Genomic DNA, 21,069 nt, shown 5'->3' on the forward strand with positions numbered 1-21,069 from the left:
ACCATGAGCAGCAACTCTTCTATGCTCAGTTAAAAAAAATAAAAAGTAACAAGATTTCTATTCAGCTCTACCCATGCTAGAGGCTTAGAAAAGGCCACTAAGAAATAGAGGTAGCTGGCCAATGCTGTCAGAGAGGAAGGCCAATGACAAAAATGGTGTTCTTCCATTTGGCATAGCTGCTGGTGGCCAGCTGCACAGAGAATTGAGATAAATTAATAAGCGAGTTATCATGCTACCTTGTTCTGGCAGACTTCCCAGGGTGAGTGGAAGATTGTGAACACTTCTCATCTCGTTTGAGTGCCAGACCCTTTATTTGATACATTGCACAAAAAATGGTTACCCTGGAGCTTGGCCTTCATGGTGGCCCATTGCACAACTTGCGTTCGTAGAGCACACCTACAGTTTGTACGGAGCTGTGGTGCTGTTTGGTGGAGATTAAAAACTGTAGTGTTCTCTTGACTCAGTTTGTTCAGCATGTAGCAGGGGAATGGGTGGATTTAGGAATTTAATTAAGGCTTAGTGGTTAATGATGGTAAGAAAGAGATTTCTGGCAAGAAAAGTTGCTCGATACTGGAATAGGCTGCTCAATGGGGAGATCCCATTTTCTGTCGTAGGTCACAACAGCACGACCTGAACATCAGTCGGGACCTTGACGTTCAAGCGTGGTTCCCTTGGAAGGCAGGGGACACACCAGATGACTTTGTTTCTTTCAGCCTGAGGGTTGGTAGAAAGTGTTCCTGAGGCAACTTTATACTCTGGGTTTTTTTCCTCCCTCATTTTTTTTTTCCTTCTTAATTTGCACTTCTAATTTTCAGTGTCTACAATGTGCTAACGGGCTTTCCTCCCATTAAAAAACACGTGTAGATGTGAGAATGTTCTCCTCGAGCAAAGACGGTCTCTAGGGTTTTGCTTCTGGCTCGAGGTCCTATGAGGTAGGTGTTATGAAGCCTCCCCCGCAGCAGGCGGGGCCAGCAGCAGCTCTCCTGCGGGTTTTGGCAGGAGAGGGGGACGCTCAGCCACTTGCAGAGAAAAGAAGGTAAACTTTGCGATCCATTTGCAAATCAAGATAAAATGCGTTTTCAGACCTGAGCGTGTGCTCAGAGCCTGTATATTCCCTTCTACCACCAGATCTGTTAGGACAAAAGTAGCCCAAGTTCATGGTTCGCCACCAGATAATTGTTCTTTCCATCCTGGCTTGTAAAGGTGGGTGGCTCAGAGTACAAATCAAGAAGGAAGAAAGGAGAAGGGCCAGACAGGGCGTGGTGCTGGGGCACATGGGTGGCCAGTGTTTGGGCGGCCAGTGTCCGTGTGAGCAGGGGACAGAGGAGGAGCACAGGGATGGATGGGTGATGTCCAGAAGCTGGTACTTCACAACTTCAGCAGGGGCTGTCCAGGGCACCCCAGGAACAAAGCGCTTACAGGGCGAGACACTCAGGTACAGAAGACAGAGGGAAGACAGAGGAGAGCGATGCTCTTTGGGTTCTCAAAGTGAGGAGGGGATCAGTTCACAGCCCACGTAAGGCACCTGCCACCTCCTCTGGTCCACGACTCCGTGCTTCTGTGACTTCCCTCTGTAGCAGGGTGGTTTCTATAGAGTTATCAAAGAGAAGATGGACCTTTTGAAAAAAATATCTGTTTTATTGTGACCCGAGAATGAAATTACACAGCTGAAGTCCACCTATTAAAATTCATCAGTGTGCATACTTTCTCAAGCCATGATGACCTCATGGATTAAGTGAAAATTTCATATTCCTTTGGAAAATCCAACTGGCATAGGCAAATGAGCAGAAAATTATCTTTGACTAGTAGATGTTGTTTCTACATCATTCTTGTTTGCCTAAGAAAATAATCACGCTGGGACTTAAGCTTGACAGCTAAGAATGAGCTCCAGCATCTAGCAGTTGCCTCCAGGGTCCTTGGAATTGTTTTAGGTCTTTTACACGCACTAGTTCACTTAGTCCCCAGAAGAGCTCTATGAGGTGAGTTGGTACTAAACCCCCACTTAACAGATGAGGAAACTGAGAATTAGCTGAGATTCTCAGAATTAACTGAGATTAAGTAACATGGCAGGGCCAGGACTGACAGTGGGTCCAGCCAGCTAACTCATAGCTCCCCTCTGGACACATTCTTTCCCACACTCCTCCTCTACCAGAGGGTCAGCAGGACACTGCACCTGTCACCTTTGGGCAGAATTAAGGGCTTGGCTTTGTGGAAGAGCACAGTCTTGGGTACCAAAGCCGGATGGGAAACTTCGCTCCCCATAAGGATAAAATGGGTCAATAAGAGGTGCTATCTGTGAGGAAACCACTTATTTTCTGAACACTACTATTAGAAGTTCAAAGCTAAGTGGATCTCTAGGTTCATAGTTTTCCATTTCTAACACGTTAACTGCCGTGTGAGTTGTATTTAACTCACGCTAGTTTTGAGTCTAGGGCTTTGTGAAGCGTATGTAACTCACATGTCTCTTCACCTTGGAAGCTGAGAGAATTATTTTTCAATTTGCATGAAACTCACGCACAGAAAACAATAAAAATAACAAATTTTTCATTAAATTAGAAAGGATCGTTTTGTTTTCGAAGTTTTTATTCTATTTTCGTTATAAAACACCAGGGACACAAGGAAAAAACATTTTTTGTCTACTGTGGCAGTCAGTGGGCTAGACAATCGCAACAACAAAGCTAATGGTGAGTGCTGTGCCAGACACTGTTCAAACAAGGCCTTTTATATTTATTAATTTAACCTAACAGCATCCCTGTGAGACATAATAATATTACCCCGTGAGACAGGTATTATTATCCTCATTTTCCAGATGAGGAAACCAGAAACATGGCTGGGAAGTGGCAGAGCCGGAAGGGGGCCCAGGCTTTTTAACCATTATTCTAACCTGCTTCTCAGCAGGAAGCTTTGGCAAACCTGAAATATTTGCTTCTGTGCTGCCAGCAGGATTCCCCATCCTGAGGGGCAGGACAGGCCAAGTAGAGCGGATGCCGAGCTGTGCCTTTTGTGGATGATTGTGCATCTGAACCAGGTGCTGCAGATCTCTTCCCACGGGGTTTCTTTTCAGAGATGGGGCAGGCCTCCTGGTGGTCTGCAGACTGCCCCATTCATTCTGCCTCCTAGGCATCCCATGACTGACACATTTTCCTGAAATAAGAAGGCTTGCGTATCTTGTACTTTGTATACAGAGTTTGTAAGCCTCTCAACATTGTACTTGCTCACTTCGTGTCGGATGAATGTTCTGATGGGTTTAAATGTGGTATTAGAACTTACCAAAGGGTGCTTATACTCCAGCTAAGGGGCAAACTAAACTCATGTGATTAAATGCCTGCCGAAGACAGCCCCAGTTCCTCAGTGTGGCCTCCAGGGTCTCCATGCTCTGTCTCTCCTTCCCTCTCCGTCCCTGTCTCTCTCTCGGCATGATGATGTCCCTCCCGCCCCCAGCCTCATACAACATTTGCAGCTCCTAGAATACACCAGCCTGTCAGGGTATGCCATGACTGTGCCTGCCTTTGTCCACACCTCTCTTCCTGAAGTATTTCCTTCAACCTCCCACCCTGCGAAACATCTCTTCATTTTCCAAACTCAGTTCAACTTCTGCCGCTGCTGTTAAGCCTCTCTTGCCCACCCCTCCCCACCCATGATACTGGCCACTCCCTTTTTTGTTGTTCATACTGTATCCCGAGCAGACGACAGACACAGCAGGGACTCTAACACTTTAGAGCCCATCAAGTAGTCGTGATGGTATTGGTTTATATTTACTGAAAACTTCATATGCTCTGAGCGTTATGATACTAAGCACTTTATGCTGCTTGTATCATATAATTCTTGCCACCTCTTGAAGCAGGTACTAGTCTCCTGGCCAACATACAAGATGAAAGCAACAAAGCTCAAAGAGGCGAAGCGACTTCCCTGAGTTCACATGGCCAGTGTTTATTTATGTTTATGAAACTGTAAGTGTCCTGAGGGCAAGGGCTATCTTGCTAAAGCCACGCCTCAACCAGGCTACACCTCCAGTCCAAGCCTGGGTTCTCTTCTTGTCCTTGGATCTTGGCAGGGAGTGGGCTAGGGAGTGGTTAGCTGCACTCAAACCACTCAAAACAAAAACTATAAGGAGAGACTGAGATGTCATTGCTAGCAGAAGAGAGGACACAAATGCTGGACGGGCAGAAGTCTCAGTGTCCCCTCCTCTTTGCACGCTTGGCACCAGCACTCCTGTGGGCGGCCAGCCATGGTTGACTTTGGTGAACAGATCCCTGCTGTTAGGGTCCCTACGTGTTATTCGTGCTCCACATTCAGAGCAGGGATAGCTCACGGGCTGTTGAGGGCGGGGAAGACCTCACCAGGGAGGTTGGACTCTGCAGGCTGGGGGTAGAGGGCAGATGCGGGGAAGAAGAAGGGCAGAAGGGTCTGTCCACAAAGGTGGGTACACCTGGAATCCCAGACCTGGTCAACAGACAACAGCTTTCTTGACTTCTCGAATATCTTGTCTGCTCTCCAGATTCCCAAACTGGGGAAGGGGTTTCCCCACTAGGCCAGTGCCGGGAAAACCACGGCATGATTCCTGTTAGCAACCCTTCTGCCCACCCCCGCCATTGCTCGCAGACCTCAAGTCTAACTCGTTAGCGCTTTCGATTGCTTGTGTTATTCCTGAACGCGAGTCATGTGGCATCTGGGCTCACCTGGCTGGGGTTTCCTTTACAGGTGAACATGTTTGTTGAAGGATTCCACGATGCCATCCTCCTCTACGTCCTGGCTCTACACGAAGTACTCAGAGCTGGTTACAGCAAGAAGGATGGAGGGAAGATTATCCAGCAGACTTGGAACAGGACCTTTGAAGGTGCGGATTCAGTCTATACGGCGACGGCACTGCAGCCGATTGAGTGGCTGCTTTTTTCTGGGTCTGTTTTTCTCTGTTGCAGCTGTGGGTCCTTTCCAGTATTCTGCTTTGCTCAGCTATAAAGTAAGGATAAAAAAAAAAAAATCAAGATCAACTCACCTCACAGGCTTGTTGTGAAAACTAAGTGAGATAATGCATGTGAAAGTGCTTTGAAAAAGTCCCACTGAAATAGGAATTGCCTTGTCTCTTTCTGATTTTTAAAGTAACAACTTTCTGTGTCTTGAAATTACATTTAACACAAGCCTCATTCACGACAGAACCATTAGTTTGTGAAGGGGTCCGTGGCTATTTTTAAAACAAGTATTAATCTCAGAGGTACATTCATTTGTTCAGACCATGTTGGTTTTGTGACACTCAGAAAATATTAGCTGTCACAGTTAAACCTGGAGGTTTGAGATGATTAGCAGGTCCAGTTGAGCCCTATGCTTTTACTTTTAAAATAGTGGCTATTAGTTGTCCCTTTCTTAAGAACAGAGAAGTATAAGAAAACAACGGAAAAATGGCCCATAGTCTTACCACTCAAGCAACTTTGTTGACATTTAAAAATTGTACAAGAAGGAGACTATTCTTGGTTAGAAAATCTAAACAGTACAAGAATATGCAAAATGAAAAGTGCCTTCTCACCCTCCTCCCCTCTCCTCAATGTAAATCACTATTAACAATTTCTATGATTCTATCTAAATATATTTGATGCACATATGCTGCATTTGTATATCTTACTTAAAAATTTTACACAAAAGCTATCATACTATGAATGCCACTTTTCATCTTAGGATTTTTAACTTGCATGTCAAGTAAAATAATTTTCTATATGAGAACTCATAGATCCAATGCATTTTAAAGTGATGACTATATATTATTTCAGTGTATGGCTGTACAAGAATTTCTTTAACCAATCTCCTACTGGACACTTCGGTTGTCTACAATTTTTGCTATTATGCAATATGCTGTTGCAAGCTTCTTGCACATCGTGATGAATTTTTGTGAGTACTTCCAACAGGGAACATTCCGAGTTGTGGGATTTCTGGATCCAAAAGTATGTTGGTGTTTTTTAAAATGCATTAACTATTGCCAAATAGCTTCTGGAAAGGTCTACTAATCTATTCTTGCCAACGGTGTATATAAGAGTGTTGGTTTCTTCTCACCTCACCAACACTCAAAGAACACTAACACAGAACTCAATATGGAAATGATCTGAGGCTGAAGCCTTGCAGATAACAACTTTCATTCATTCATTCATTCATTCATTCATTCATTCGACAAATATTCAATGAGCACCTACAATGTGCTAGGCACCGTTCAAGGTGCTGAGGATTCAGCAGTGAACAGAAGATGTTTCCTGCAATCAATTGAGCTTACATACTAGTTGAGGGAATAGCTATAAACAAATAAATACACCATTTCAGGGACTATAAAATAGAGCAGGGTAGGGAGCTAGAGGTGGTGGAGGGGAGGCATGGGAATGCTAGTTTAGGCTGGTCAGGGAAGGTCTTCCGAGAGATGCAATTGAATAAGAGACTTGAGGGAAGTAGGAGAAAGTATGTAATGTTTAGGGGCGAGAATTCCCGAGGGAGCAGCAAACACAGAGACTGGGAGACTTCGAGTGCCTCTGGTGGGAGAGTGCGGACTGTTCCCAGAGGAGCAAGAAAGGTGTGGGCGGCAGTGTGATGGGAGTCTAAGCCGAAGAGGTAGTGGGGCTGGATTAGGCCAACCTGGAAGCCTTGCTGAGGATTTTAGGCTCCACCTGAGTGAGAAAGTCACCTGAGGATTTCAAGTGACATGATCTGCCTTGTGTCTTCAAAAGGTGGTCCTTATGGCTGCAATGTGGAAAGTAAACCATATGTGCTGACAGGCATCATTTGAGAACCATTAACATAGGATGCAGATAGCTGGACTGGGGGCGAGGAAGCCTGCATCCTAGCCATGAACTAATCACCCCGTCCCCCAAACTTCCCCTTCTCCCCCTGTGCAAGGACGACAAGGGCCCTTTCAGTTCTGCATGGTGCTAACTCCTCCTTTGAGCCCTTGCATGCATTAGGGTGTGCCTATATTTATTTGTAATCCAGCTAGCGATATATACATATATATATTTTTGAGACAGAGTCTCATTTTTTGCTTTAGTTAGAGTGCTGTGGCATCAGCCTAGCTCACAGCAACCTCAAACTCTTGGGCTCAAGTGATCCTCCTGCTTCAGCCTCCCAAGTAGCTGGGACTACAAGCATGTGACACCATGCCTGGCTAATTTTTTCTATTTCTAGTAGAGATGGGGTCTCGCTCTTGCTCAGGCTGGTCTCAAACTCCTGAGCTCAAACAATCCTCCTGCCCTGGCCTCCCAGAGTGCTAGGATTACTGGCGTGAGCCACCGTGCTTGGCCCAACTCGTGACGTTTTTCAATGATGGGAACAAGTACTGTCAACTCTAGATTTGGGGCACATGTTTTTTTCAGTTGGGACTTCTGGCCACTGCACTCCTCAGCTCGTCCCCAGTTGTTAGAAAGGGTGGGCTAGTAGGGAGGGGTCAGGCTGTCCTAGCCCCCTAGCCACGCTCCTGTGGCCACCATAGTAACTATGGTGGCAACTGGTGGATTTCATTTCTCCCTGGGGTTTTCGTGGGTGCCATGTCTTACTCAAAAGCAGAGCGACATCCTTAACTTCAGACAGATTGCAGGACATGGGCAAGGAGGCCTCGGGATTATCTTGCTTTACCTCTGACTGCTTCAGCTGAGGAGTTGGAACCGAACAGGATAATTCAGGGGGTTAAATTAGGACAGAGTCAACTTTCCCAGAAGTTTTGCACAATACACTGAGGAACTGGCGTGTGTGGACACAACCTTGGTCGGCCACAGCCCATTCTTAGCTATTACTCACTACGCGGTGTGGTCATTTGTTCTTGGTTTTCTGACAGAAGGATAGAGGCCAGAGTTGGGGGCTGCTGGAGGGCGCCACTGAAGGAGGTTATTAAGGGCAGGGCAGGTGCCCACGATGGCAGAATGTAGCTTTGTGCAGAGCCAGGGCATGGGCTCTATTTCCCCATAGGCTGCCTTGCTAGTCCCATTCCAGGGCCAGGTCTACATAGGCAATATGAAATGAGTCCTAAAACAATCAATTGTATAATTTAGTCCAAAATTAAAATCTCATTTGTCCAAATGTAAAGGTAATTGAAGCTAAGGTAAGTTTGGGGCTTGAGTTGTTTGGAGAGCCCATTATATTTGCTAAACAATGGTCCATTTGATGGTAGGCCCCCAGAGAACTCCAAGGTATCTGTATGAAGGAAAACTCTAACCTTCCTAAAATGAAAAACAATTTTAATTTGAGTGGTCACTGGAAGTGACCATTAAATTGTCAAGGGAAAAATACCCTGGATGTGATTTGACAAATTTGGATTTTATTGCCTTGAAACCTGTGATCAACTCTCAAGGCTTTCAATAAATGGCCTGGGAAGAAGCTGAATTTCCTCTGTGTGAGAGGTCAGAGTGACAAGGTAAATAGGACTGTGGCTTCAACCTTGAGCTCCACTACAGGCAAACAGAAATGAGGGTGGAAAGTCTCATCACTTAAGTACAGGAAAATTCTGCTGTAAGCCTGACACTCTCACCTTATGTACGATACTCTTGGGTGAAATCTCACTTTGCTAATCGGCCACCCCGAGGATTCTCACCCCGTTTCTTGGCAGAATAGTAATAGCTTAAAGGTGTAATGAGGTCTTGAGTTACTAGGGCCACCTCATCTTATAAAATACTCTGCGAAACACTTAGCAGGACACACCAGCACAAACACCTCTTGATGGAATGACAAATGGCTTTGCACAGCCAGTATATTTGGATAAATATATTTTTTAAAAAAATCATATCTATCACTCAAAAGTTTTATAGGCTGTCAAGGATACACAAGTTAAAGATAGATGTATCCTTTGTAACCAGCCTATATTAAGAAGACAAAAAAATCAAAATGAATGGTAGCTCCACTCTGTTTCCGGCAAAGTAGACCGAAGTCTGGAAAAATCAGTGGGCCTTCAAACCACAGCCCAAAGGACAGTAGACCCAAATACCTGCTCACTCCAAACCACACTAGAGGATGGAACTTTCCCTTGGGAGCCTTTTTCCCAGACATTCATTTTACTAGAGGAGTCAGTACTTCCAGAGAGAACCAAATCAATAGAAACACCAATTAAGAATTACACTGAACTCCCCCGGTTTAAAAGGAAATAGCGTTAGTTAATTAGAATGCGGTGGATGTATGCGTTCTCTCATTTAGTGATTGAAAATTATGATACAGACATATTTAATATTAGCCAATGATGTATATTTGCTTTTACTGATGAGCTTCTCTAAGCTACCGTTGCTGGCCAAAGCAAGTGGCCAGCCAAGGCCCTCTACTCTCTGGCCACCCCATTCTGGCCTTTCATGTCACTGCCCCTGCCCCCCACCCATACACATGGGCCATCTTCCCAGAAACCTCAGAGCTCCTCTGGTTCCTTTGGGCCTCCATGCCTTGGTAAACACAACCAGGCCAGCCTTTCTGCCTAGAGTGCTCCCACTTCTTGACTACTTCTTGTCTAAATCATAGACTTCTTCCCCTAACAGCCCTGTAAAGTGCTCTTTCATGGAGTCCTCCCTGATTCTACAGCTTGATGTGCTAGCTCCTCTTCTGAATGCTTTGGCATGGTCAGGCGCTCCCTCTCAGACTTTAAGCATAGTAGTAATAAGAATAATTATAACATAAATAGTAATAGTGCTAGTAGTATTAACAATGGACAAAGACAACTAACTTTTCTTAAACATGTGTTGAAAGTGCATTGCTTGTTTTATCTCATTTAATCTTCTCCACTGCCTCTTGCTAGGGAGGTACTATTATGCCCATTTTATAATTGTGGAGACTGAGGCTCAGAGGGCTATGTACAAGGTCATGGAGCTACTTTGATGTAAAATGTGGGGTTTAAATGCAAGCAGTTGGATCCCACTGTGAACAAGCCCAATCCCCAGTCTAGGCTGCCCCTCTCTTGAGCAGACAATGTGTCCGATTCATCTTTGCCTCAGCCGCAGCACGAATTCAGCTCCCTGTAATCATCCAGAGAACATGTGGATAAATAATGAATGAAGAACCCAGCCGGGATACAGAAGAATAGCTCTTCTCCAGTTATTGGCTCCAGTGACCCACGAGGCAGGCCCTCTGCTCTCCTGTGTATTAAAGCAGCCTGCAGTAAAGCACATGGAATTATTTTTCTTTTATAGTGTTTATTCACAATAATGCGGGCCCACGACAAGTCTCTGAGTGTACCACACCTCTGCTTCTCACTCTGCAACTTAAAAAAAACATTAATACAAAACTCTGGCTGGGATAAGCATGCTGCTTTCAGGATTAGCCTTAATCTTTTTTCAAACATATTCCCCAAAGAAGATCATTTATTTCTTTTCCTTTTCCTTTTTAAATGGAGAAATGTTAAGAATTTAGGAATGCAGACACAGATGAAATTACGATGTCTTTCCAAATGCCAACAAAAATGCTCCGAGTCTGATGACATTCCCTGTGGCATGAGTTTGTTTAAAAAAATCCGATCAATTCATTCTCTTGTTTTTGTTGGCAGACAGAGGTGTTTTCAGTAACCAACTTCGCGTTCTTCACCTCTCGTCCTGCAGGTATCGCCGGCCAGGTGTCCATAGATGCCAACGGGGATCGCTACGGGGATTTCTCTGTCATCGCCATGACGGACACGGAAGCGGGCACCCAGGAGGTGAGCACACGACATTTCCGCAGCAGCTGCTCCTTCCTCTAGGTGGGACTCTGAGGAATGTATTTGTCCTGGTGGCCAAAGAGCTGTCCCCAAAGCAGCCTTCAAATCCTCCAAATAAGAATGAGTTGAAAGCCTGGGTGTCTCCAAGTAGGGAGAGCTCACGGTTGATTAGGGGTGCTGGGGAAGACTTCATGTTTTTTCCAAGTAGAACAATCCTACCTTTCAAGTCGCCAAGAATCATATCATAGTCCTACGCGAGAGGGTCATCAGATAAAAAAGGTAACTTGGACTGTATTTCCTCCCTTAATATTTGAGCTTTTCTTTCGTGGGTGGTTGCAAAGTCAGCACGTGTTAATATTTCAAAAGCTGACATAGTTTCAGGATACTATCATGAAGAGAAAGGAGTGCCCTGGACAGAAAGATGAGTCTCCTATGCTTACCGGGAGTGTGAGCTCTCTGCCTCAGTTTCCTCAGCTGTAGCATTATAACATGGAAATCATAATCTCTTCCTTGCCAGTCTCACATGATGATTAATGAGGACCAGTTAAAATGAAACCTAGAAAAGTACTATATAAATTTTAAATTATAAATATATATATAAATTATACAAACAGACAATGTTTCCGCAAAGAATTCCACTTCCTCTGTGTTGCCTTGATCACCCTCACTCATGCAGGGCCATTGCTCCAGCAGCCCTTTATGGGGCCTGGCAAGTGTTTTCCTCTCTGCACCCAGATGCCTGGCCCTTGAGTGTGGGCAAGGCAGCAGCAGTCACCCCTGCCATGTTTATTGAATGGTTTTTTGCTCATTGAGTGGTCTGGGTCTTCTCATCTGTAATTCCAGGCTCCCCCTCTGGGCAAGGTGGGTAGTAATAGTTTGTGAGGTTGCAGGAGTGTGCCCAGGTGTGTTAAGCACGTGCTAATTGCTCAGTACGCGCCAGCCATTGCTATATTTTGGTGGTGATCTGGAATTCTTTCTACTGTGACCTGACAGCCTGAGAGCCTGCTGGGCCTCGCTCAGGAGAGAGGGGAGGAGATGTCATGAGCCACTCAGAAGTCCTGTGCTTGTGCCCAGACAAAAGTAAAAAAAGTCCCGAGAACCTGGGTGGGAAGGTGCTTCTAGGTCAGGTTTGGGGGAGCTGATCAAAGAGTCGATGTAACCAGAAACTGAGGGGTGATCCTGGAACTGAACCATAAAGGAATAATGACTGTCCAGGAGCCCCAGGAGCCAGTTGAAATAGAGAGTTCAGCCTGGAAATGGGGGTGCAAATAGGGTGAATTAATCAGAGAGGACAGTGTGACCCTGGAAGGAACAGTCTGACCATCGGAAGAGGGTGAAACAGGACGTTTCTAAAAGATACTCTTTAATTCTTTAATTATATATTGAGCTAATTGAGGGACGTGAGGCCAGGTACCTGTGATGTGCTTCGCCTGGGTATGCAGTGGACGCTGGCTGTCCCTCACATGTCTCTGAAAGTAACTTGGGCCTTACAAATGGCTGAGCGGGTGGGCTCCCCCGGGGCAGGTGGGTGGGGCAGTGCTCTCTGTGTTGAGCAAGGGAAAAGCCATGAATTCTGAGATAGGGGGAAAAAACTCCCTTTCCACTAGGTAGTAGTGACTGAAGACTGCCCAGGGGCAATGCTGGCAGGACTGGGCCTTCAGTGGGGGGAGGCCCAGGTGCACCCTTCCCACATCCTTCTGGTCCTGCGTGGGCACTTGCCCTGCGGTGGGGAGCTACAGTGAGAGCACCAAAAGCGACTTCAAGTCCTGTCTTACAAAGTCCTGAGCACACACGGGGCAGTCAGGGGTACAGCAGGGGAGCCCGCCCAGGCCACGTGCTCTTCCCTTCCTGGAGGGGGCGACTTTATGACGCGCCCAGAGGCAGCCCATTTTAGATGAGGCTGTGCACTTTTGGGAGTAGGTGTGCAAGACTGCGAGCTTCTTGCCTTCTTTGGCTTTTCACTTTATCTATTTGGTTGTTTGCTTTTATACAGGTTATTGGTGATTACTTTGGTAAAGAAGGTCGTTTTGAAATGCGGCCAAATGTCAAATATCCTTGGGGCCCTTTAAAACTGAGAATAGATGAAACCAGAATCGTGGAGCACACCAACAGCTCTCCTTGCAAATCATGTAAGTCTAGAGACTTAATTTGTTACTTATGTCATCATCTCTAGTCTTGGTGCAATGCAAGTTTAAAACACACGTGTTCTCTAGGAGTTCATGTTCTCAAAGTTCACATTTCTTTTTCTGAGGTGGTAAAACGCATGGAACAATTCACAAACTGGAATCCTGCCTATATTTGAGGATTCTAGGTTATTCTTCCCTTCTACTCTTCTCTCCCCAGTGGTAGAAGGCTTGTTCCTACTTTTACATCTCTTATTATAATCTCTTAGTTGTTCGAGATTTCCACTTTTAGGAAAAATTGAAATATCAATTACAAAGTGTCAGTCATATAGTCATCCCTCATAGCAAGTCTCATTTTGATTTTCAAAGTTTGTAGTCATCCTCCAGTTCCTCAGAACCAAACAGATAACATCCCTTAAACACTGGAAAATTTACAAATCAGCAGGTAAGTGCAAATTTGTTTTTATGAACAGCCTCGTACATAGAGAAGCAAATGGATGTTCTTATAAGTAGCTTGCAAATAGGAAAACTGTTAGAAATCATAGCTTTAGAGAGACCCTTTTATAAGGTACTGAGGGAGAACAAAGTAAAGATCGATTTCCCAGGCCAGCTGGTCATTTTAGGCTTACATATATGCTTTGGGGACTGTCTTCCAAACTGTGAGCGGTTTCTGTCTATGCAATCATTTTGGGAAGGAATTAAGGAGGAAGTGTGTTAAGAACTCAGTCTCTGGAGTTATGGATTTGAAATCCCACCCTTGTAAAATTAAAGAAATAGACCCAATTCTTAGGGCTGTTTTGAGGATCTCATGAGCTAATGCATTGAAGGCCGTATTCTAAATTCTTTATATACAAGCTACTTATTTGTCATTTTTGTATAATTGGGACACTACTGAACAGGATGGTTTCAAATTGTTATTCACATTTTCACAAAGCTATATAGGACATTTTGACATGAAACTCTGGCTTTGGTGAGAGAACACCTAAAAACAGAACATTGACCCAATGAATTTTTCACCAAATCTTCTAGCACTTTAAAGTGTCACCATCCCTCTGTGAAAATAAGAAGTTCTGGGTCAGTGTCATGGTCCATCTTGTTGTCTCCTCTGACTATAGACTAAAAAAGATGTGGCTATATCTGAAATCTTCAGTTTCCAGTTTTCTTCAAATTCTTCTTTAATCAGCTTCTATTCCTATGGTGCTCACTCCCTTAGCAGTAACCAGAAACTGAGGTTTCTTTTTATCTAGCACTTTCTCAAATGCTTCTTAAGTTTTGTTGCACTAGGGCAAATAAAAAACAAACAAACAAAAAACCAAAGTGCAGGATTCCCTAAAAAATAATTCTTAAAAAGAAAAGAAAATTTGCCTCAAGTGGGAAATCAGGAATCTTCCAATGAATGAAACTCAAGGCATTGCTAACTGCTTCTCAGAATGAACCCTGATTATCTATGTTTCTTTCTTAAGCAGGTGGCCTAGAAGAATCAGCGGTGACGGGAATTGTCGTGGGGGCCCTGCTAGGAGCTGGTTTGCTGATGGCCTTCTACTTTTTCAGGTGAGGACGTTTATAAAGTTAAATTCACTCTCCTTCACTGCCTTCACCACTTGGTTTTGCATGCTCCTCTTTATGACCTGTCAACATCTTTCCTTTGCCCAAGGAGCATGGTGGTTAAAACACCCAAGCCATCCTTTTGGTGTGAGTCCGGGTTTGTGGTCCGTGAGTTAGCATACTGGGTATTGGGGTCATGGGTTTCTTTTGCATCCTCTTGTGGGACAGAGAGCCACTGCTGTCTGATGATTACAGATATTCTGACAAGAATTTCTATCACTCACCAAATGCATATGTGGAGAGAGGACAAAGGAGAAGCTCAACCTCCCTGTTCTCAGGCTTCTTCCAATTCCAAAATAGGTGTCTGGGCTCATCTTCTTAAAGAGCAGGAGGGAACTCTGAGTAACCCATGCTCTCAGGCTGATCTGTGCCCAGTATCTGGAGAACCTGTATGCTTAGTTACCACCGTGGTTAAGCCCCAAGGCTCGTAAAATTGTAATAATGTACATGTGTTCAAGGTGCTGAGTGACCGTTCCATCCCCTTTGTAATCTTTGGTGGTTGAGTTTGTGGCTTATTCATAAGTCATCAGAGCACGATTTCTTTATTTCTATATGGAAATGTAGCTCTGGGAGTATGTGACCCTTTGTGGGAACAATTGTATTCCTGTTCCCTTGGTCACAGTACACTTAATCTGATCTTTATCTAGGGCATATCCTGGGAGCCAGGGGGAACTTTTGTGGCAGAATAGACAAGACCAAACCCCCAAGGCTCCCAGGGAAGAAGGGGAAGGCTTGTTCTATGGCATTTTGGAAAGCATGCCAATTTTCCTCCTTGAATAGGGGCATAACGCCTGAGGGCACACTTCTTTAATCTCTGACCATGGTTTCATATTCTGTCACTTCTCATTTATCAACCCAAACCCAGATGTCCCTTGAGGGCATTCTTTGTAAGAGGAACTATAGTGTTTTGGAGCCAAGTTTTATTACTACATTCACTTTCCCTTTATCCAGGAAGAAATACAGAATAACCATTGAGAGGCGACATCAACAAGAAGAAAGTAACGTTGGAAAACATCGGGAGTTACGGGAAGATTCCATCAGATCTCATTTTTCGGTGGCTTAAAGGAAGCCCCCCCCCCCTTTTTTTTTCCTGCCTGGGATTCTTTAAGGAGATAGATGGGATGAAAGACATTGATGAAAACAGAAGGGGCGTTCTTGAAGAATTCATTCTTTTAAGCAGTTAGTCACTTTGTTTTAAAATTTCTTTAGAAGCTCAGGAACTACTATTAATCACTATCTGCCTCCCAGCCTTTCATCTCATGGCAAACAAATATAAGGATATAACGTCACTCTGTCAAATGTTCATACTGTTTCGAGGGGATATGATTAGATTTATGTTTTTAAAGTCTGACGTCTCCATATCTTGATGGCTTTTGGGGGCATTTCACACAAAGGTATAAAATGTGGTTTTCTTCAGTGAAATGTTTTATAGCTAGAATAAAATCATCTTCACAAGTAGAATATTCTTGGAAAGAATTTAACACCCAATAAGAGGAAAATGTAATGAAAAATCTCAAGGTTGGAATGACGGCACTACTCTCCCTAGGGGTAGGGGACAGATTTGTGGTTAAGGGTGGCTCTGTCCAGTGTCTACATTCAGGTTCTAATTTCATATCTCGAAAAAGAATTTCCTCCCTGTGTCTTTCAGTTGTCTCATAAAAGCTACTCTGGAAAGTTGTAAATATTAGTGAGATAGGAGGATATACACAAGAAAAGCAAGTCTGAAATGTTTCTTTTTGATGTATAAAAAAAAAAGCCCTATTTCACACTAACGTTTTATTTTTAAGTATCTTAATCTTATATTTTGGTATTAGGAAATGTGTCTATTTTTTCATTTTGAAGATTAAATTTCACTTATATTTTAAAAGCATGGGTAAAGTGTACAACAAACCAATAATGATGAAATATGCTTCTGTTTTTCTGTCTGTTTCACTCTTCCCCTTGGCCATAGCCAAACACTGATTGCTGCTTTAATTACAGAGGTCTGGAAACATATTTAGGTTACAAACTCTTCAGGAATACATGAGTTTTTAACCGTTTGGAATTTTAAGTGCTTTAAATGCAAGTACCTTTAGGGAACACCCTTTCTAATTCTGGCCAAATGATGAATTTCAAGATCAAGAGTGAAAAGTTATGAGAAAGTGGGCAGAGTTTTATAAAGGGAGGCAGTCCTTTTCCCTCAAGAACAACTTGATTGAGAGTTAGAACTTAATATTAAGCACAGACATGATAAGTTAAAAAATTGCCAAAATTCACAGTGATGATTTTGGTTAAAAGAGGGAATCTAAATATCTACTCTGTTACTTTTCTGTCAACTCCAAAGAGCTTTATAGTTACCCACCAATAACCATTTAATAGTCAGGTAGGTGTGGATTCAAGGAATTTGAATATAAGGAAATTGAATAAGTATTACTGGATACGTGCTTTGCACCCAGTACTTGGTGCAGACATAGGTTTCAACTCAGGTTGCCATTTTCACTTAAAATTTGTGCAGAAGATAGTGACAGAGGAATGGGAAGATTAGTGTACCATCTTGGAATGATGTTACTAGGGTAGTTATTCAATAACGCTTTGAGCATTTGAAAAACCATTTTATTAATAAAAATTATACTAATATCTATAAAAGGCCATGTATAGGGAGGAAAACACGGGGGTTTGTGCAATTCTTGGTAGTGATGGAGGTCAGAGTTCACACAGGTAACAGAGGACCAGGTGCATGCTACATGTTCTAGACACTGGCTCGTGCTTGCTCCCGGGCAGAGTCTCCCTCTGTTGTTCCCACTTGAGTCAAAGTGAACAGATGATTTCTGTGCGAGGCTCATTTCCCCTCACCTGTTTGACTGTTTGAAAAATGGGGTGCAGGCTGCTGGGAGGGCATGATAAAAGAATTAAGTGTGATCAACTGAAACAACTGTGTTGTATTTCTCCATGCTGGGCGCAAAGGAAAAGTGCTGAATCCAAAAAGGATGGAACAAAGAAGGCAAGAAAGGAAAACTCCAGAAATTCTAATGTAGGAAGAGAGTTTGAGAAGTGAAATCTAGGAAAGGAAAAAGTTAGATAATTTGAGCCTCCCAAAAGGAAAACAGATTGGAATGATTGTGTCCATCTTAGTTACTTGAATTGAAGAGCTTATTTCTCTCTCATTTTTATTTTTTAATAATGTTTTCTATGTATTTTAGAGATATTCATTTTCTGTTACCTTGTGCTTGTAAAAAACATTTACATTTCAAGTCTATGTGCTTATTACAGGGGTAAAAACACTGTACCTGGTTGCAGTCTTTTGGTATAAACATTTCTAACCTTTCTAGAATTTACATAGCAGCTCATTAATGCTAACATGTGTAGAGCCAATATCTTCTAGTTCTACTTAAGGTAGAGGAATAGTTATAAACTTGATATTGTATCCCTAGATATGATCTTAAAGATATGTGAGAATTTAGTCTTTTAAAAATGGTAGGACAAATCACGAGGGTTTCTGGTAGGTGGATGCCATACCAATTTTAAATCAACTCCAGTGTTCTTAAGATTGACTGCTTATTTACATGTCTTTTGTCTATTATTTCTTTCTTGAAATCTTCATATGAATTACCAAAACTCTGTTAAGTTTTGAGAACTCCAAACAGGTGGGAAAGCTTGGCTAAAAGTGTAGGTGTTTGGCCCAGGGCTACCCTGGGTTAAGACCTCTGAAGATTATATTTTGGGATTTAAGTTTCTTATTGCTAAGCAATATATTTGACAATTACTCATGCATACTCTGCCAGTAGCCACAGAACATATAGTAAAATAAATAGGGCTTTAATTCTTAAACCATTCTATAAATTTTTACCCTGAAATCCAGAGTGTTCAGATTTCAAATGGGATACTTTATCAGTAGTTTCTCATCTGGTCAAACATTAGCTGACATTGATGCAGGTCAAAATGAGTATATACATTTTGGTGTTGGAAATAAGTATAGGTTTTATGGTCATCATTGTCTTCTTAGATTTTTTTTGTGGGGGGAAGGTGCATGGTAGGGGAGGAGGAACTCAAAAATGAACGCTTTCACCAGATGATGTCTATCTGGAAAGAACTTTCTGTATACAGTCCATACATCCCACCGGACTGACCACGGGTTCTACAAGGAAGCCCCTATAAGCATCACATTTCTCTTAAGAACCATCGACTTGCCTGTTCATGAACCTCAGACATGGTTCCACAGGCCTTGAGATAGTTCTTTACATCTCAGAAGCTATGTTTAATGGGGGCAGAGGAGAAACGTACGGAAAGACAACTCCTTTCTCTTCTCCCTTAAATTTAAAGAGTGCTGCTTTGGAATGCAGTCACTTCTCCCTATTCACAGGTTTCTAGAATCATTAATTCACTTAAGGCACATGTGCCTTCTTTGCCCCAAACTTAACATTTTCCTTCTGGTTGTGGCTGATTTTGGGGGGCATAAGATACGCAGTCAACAGCAACGTTAAGGCCATTGTCTAGACCTCATGTGGACAGTGACAGGGATTCAGTAAGTAGGTCCCAGTGGCATCACTGCATTCTTGCATGTGAGTATACACTGGCTATTTGTGGAATTCCTATGTTTCTTGGGACACAACTTAGATCCTGAGTGGATGCAGACATAAAAGCAAACGCCAAGCAAAATTAGGCCGCTCCAGCTACATGTTTCATGGGTTCTGTTTAGTTACACCTTGTGGTTCAGGGCTTCATGGGGAAGGTGGTAATAAGCTGAATTTCTTATTCAGTGGAGAAAACTAAAACTGTGTAAAAACACGGGATATGTTTTAGGGGCAGTGTGGAAGCAGAGAGAATGAGATGGTGGTGTTCGAGGGACCAACGAATAACCAAATAACCAAAATTTAGTCCCTCTTCAACAGCCAGACTCAGCAAGAAGTTTAGGACATGCCCAGCAAGAAGAATCAGAAGCTTGGTCCTCCAAAAGAAACAGAAGAGGGTGGCTTTGCAGGCTGCCACTGTCTTTACTGCCCCTTCCTACTCCTGACCCCCCACCCTCCATGCAATCCAACATGGCTGCAGAGATGCATCAGCCTCTTGCCCACGCAGGTAGAAACTTGTGAGTTGGCCTCCATAGTTCCTCAGAGGGAAGAAAGACAAAATAGTGTCAGTTGTAAGAATGGAGCTGGCTTTTAATCAGAGTCTTTACTCTAACTTGACCACACATTCTCTCAGAGCAGTTCAAGCCTGCAATGCGCAGATACTCCAAACAAGCCTGGCTTTGGTGTTGAATGCAGATATCACAAATGTCTCTTGCAGATGTACCCCCCGGTTAGACTGCAGGATTAAAATAACTTTCAAAAAGTGCTGGATTGGAGTTTGTTCAAATTTCTGATTAACCACTAATGTTAATTCATACCAAAGGCAAAGTATTCTAAATCAGCTGATGCTGTTAATGTCCATGTTTTAAGCTACTTCAGACACAATGAAAGGGTTTCAATGGGAGCTGAGTCTCACAAGTAAAAATCCGTATGTCATATAGCTCTTTGATGTGTCAGGTGAGAGATGATTCCTAGGGGAAAGATTTAAACAAGTGAAATCAAGACTTAGCAAGAATGCTGCATTGCTTTGATTCGTATGTTTAAAGATCTACTTATCTATGCACAAGAAATAAAGGGCCCACGTACCAAGTGTGAAGCACAACATAAGCTACCAAATTATTTTTTATTTGCTAAGGAACAAAGCTGTTATAGTACATAATAATTGGGCAGAGAAGGCTAACAGAGAAATTCAGATTTTGAAACAGGGTGTCTTATTTATTATTCAATGCCAAGATCTGAAAATCTTTAATTTTAATCTTTCACTTACAAGACAGCAGTGAAGTGCCCCTCAACAGCCTGGAGACTCTGTGATTTGCACAGCTTTGTGTTGGGTCCTAGGAATCTGAGCTCTGTTCCCCACACATGGTGGATAATTGACACCAAGAAGACGTGGGATAGACACTGTGGAGGATCAATTCTGTGGCCCATGTCTTCTGGGTCATATTATTCATTGTTAATTTAAATATAGGACTACCAAATAGTACAAACCTGCCATGAGTCTGGTATAAAAGTAAAAATAAGAGCTACATAAGCTATACACAGTTTATTATTCTAATGTAAGTAGAACTATCTGCATATAATGTGATTTAATTTATTGTTGTTTTGTGTAGAAAATGAGAATTAATAACTGTGGATATAACTCCTGTTTTGTATAATATATTTTGTTTCTGGTGCAAACTGGTCATTTAAAATTTCTACTTCATTTGGTGTTTGGATATAAATGTGTATGTGTTCTTGTAAATGTTTCTTTTAAGCAAGAATGCCACATACTAGGAGTATAACAATGTGTTCACATTAAAAATTACATCCCACAGAAACTTTTTCCTGTTTATAATTAAACTAACGAACACTGTGCATATCCATATTCTTTGAGGACTTTTTGTTCTGTTGGGACGAATTTAAGTAAAATTTAGTGGCCCTGATGAATTGTAATGTTTGAATGATATCCCTGAAAGAACTCATACATTTCTGCCCAGCAAAGCCCAGCCATTTCTTCCCTTACCTGCAGAAATAAGAAAACAGTATACTATTAAAATGAGAGGCAAACCTTGAATTGGCAGGTAAGGGAAGAAATCTTCATGAATAATAACCATCATCTTGAGTCTCTACAACTTGAGAGCACTACATGGTTACAGACAGGCTCCTTGCGTTGTATTATTGTGTCCCT

The 21,069-nt window shown here is 42.8% G+C and overlaps 1 protein-coding gene across 2 annotated transcripts in view; it reads left to right on the forward strand.

The window, feature by feature from the left end:
* The window catches only part of NPR3 (natriuretic peptide receptor 3), a 70,896-nt gene extending 50,130 nt beyond the window's left edge, over nucleotides 1-20,766 (forward strand). Inside the window, exons 4-8 of one of the 2 annotated variants that reach the window (XM_012738451.2) lie at nucleotides 4,702-4,837; nucleotides 10,533-10,627; nucleotides 12,621-12,756; nucleotides 14,217-14,301; nucleotides 15,307-20,766. In XM_012738451.2, the coding sequence (XP_012593905.1) occupies nucleotides 4,702-4,837; nucleotides 10,533-10,627; nucleotides 12,621-12,756; nucleotides 14,217-14,301; nucleotides 15,307-15,418 (564 nt within the window). In that variant the 3' untranslated portion in view covers nucleotides 15,419-20,766. Of the gene's footprint in view, nucleotides 1-4,701; nucleotides 4,838-10,532; nucleotides 10,628-12,620; nucleotides 12,757-14,213; nucleotides 14,302-15,306 lie in introns of both variants that reach the window. The other variant, XM_012738450.2, reaches the window with a different exon arrangement.
* Nucleotides 20,767-21,069: the final 303 nt, after the last annotated feature.

Source organism: Microcebus murinus, chromosome 11 (genome assembly GCF_040939455.1).
Source record: "Microcebus murinus isolate Inina chromosome 11, M.murinus_Inina_mat1.0, whole genome shotgun sequence".
NCBI classification, from domain to species: Eukaryota; Metazoa; Chordata; class Mammalia; order Primates; family Cheirogaleidae; genus Microcebus; species Microcebus murinus.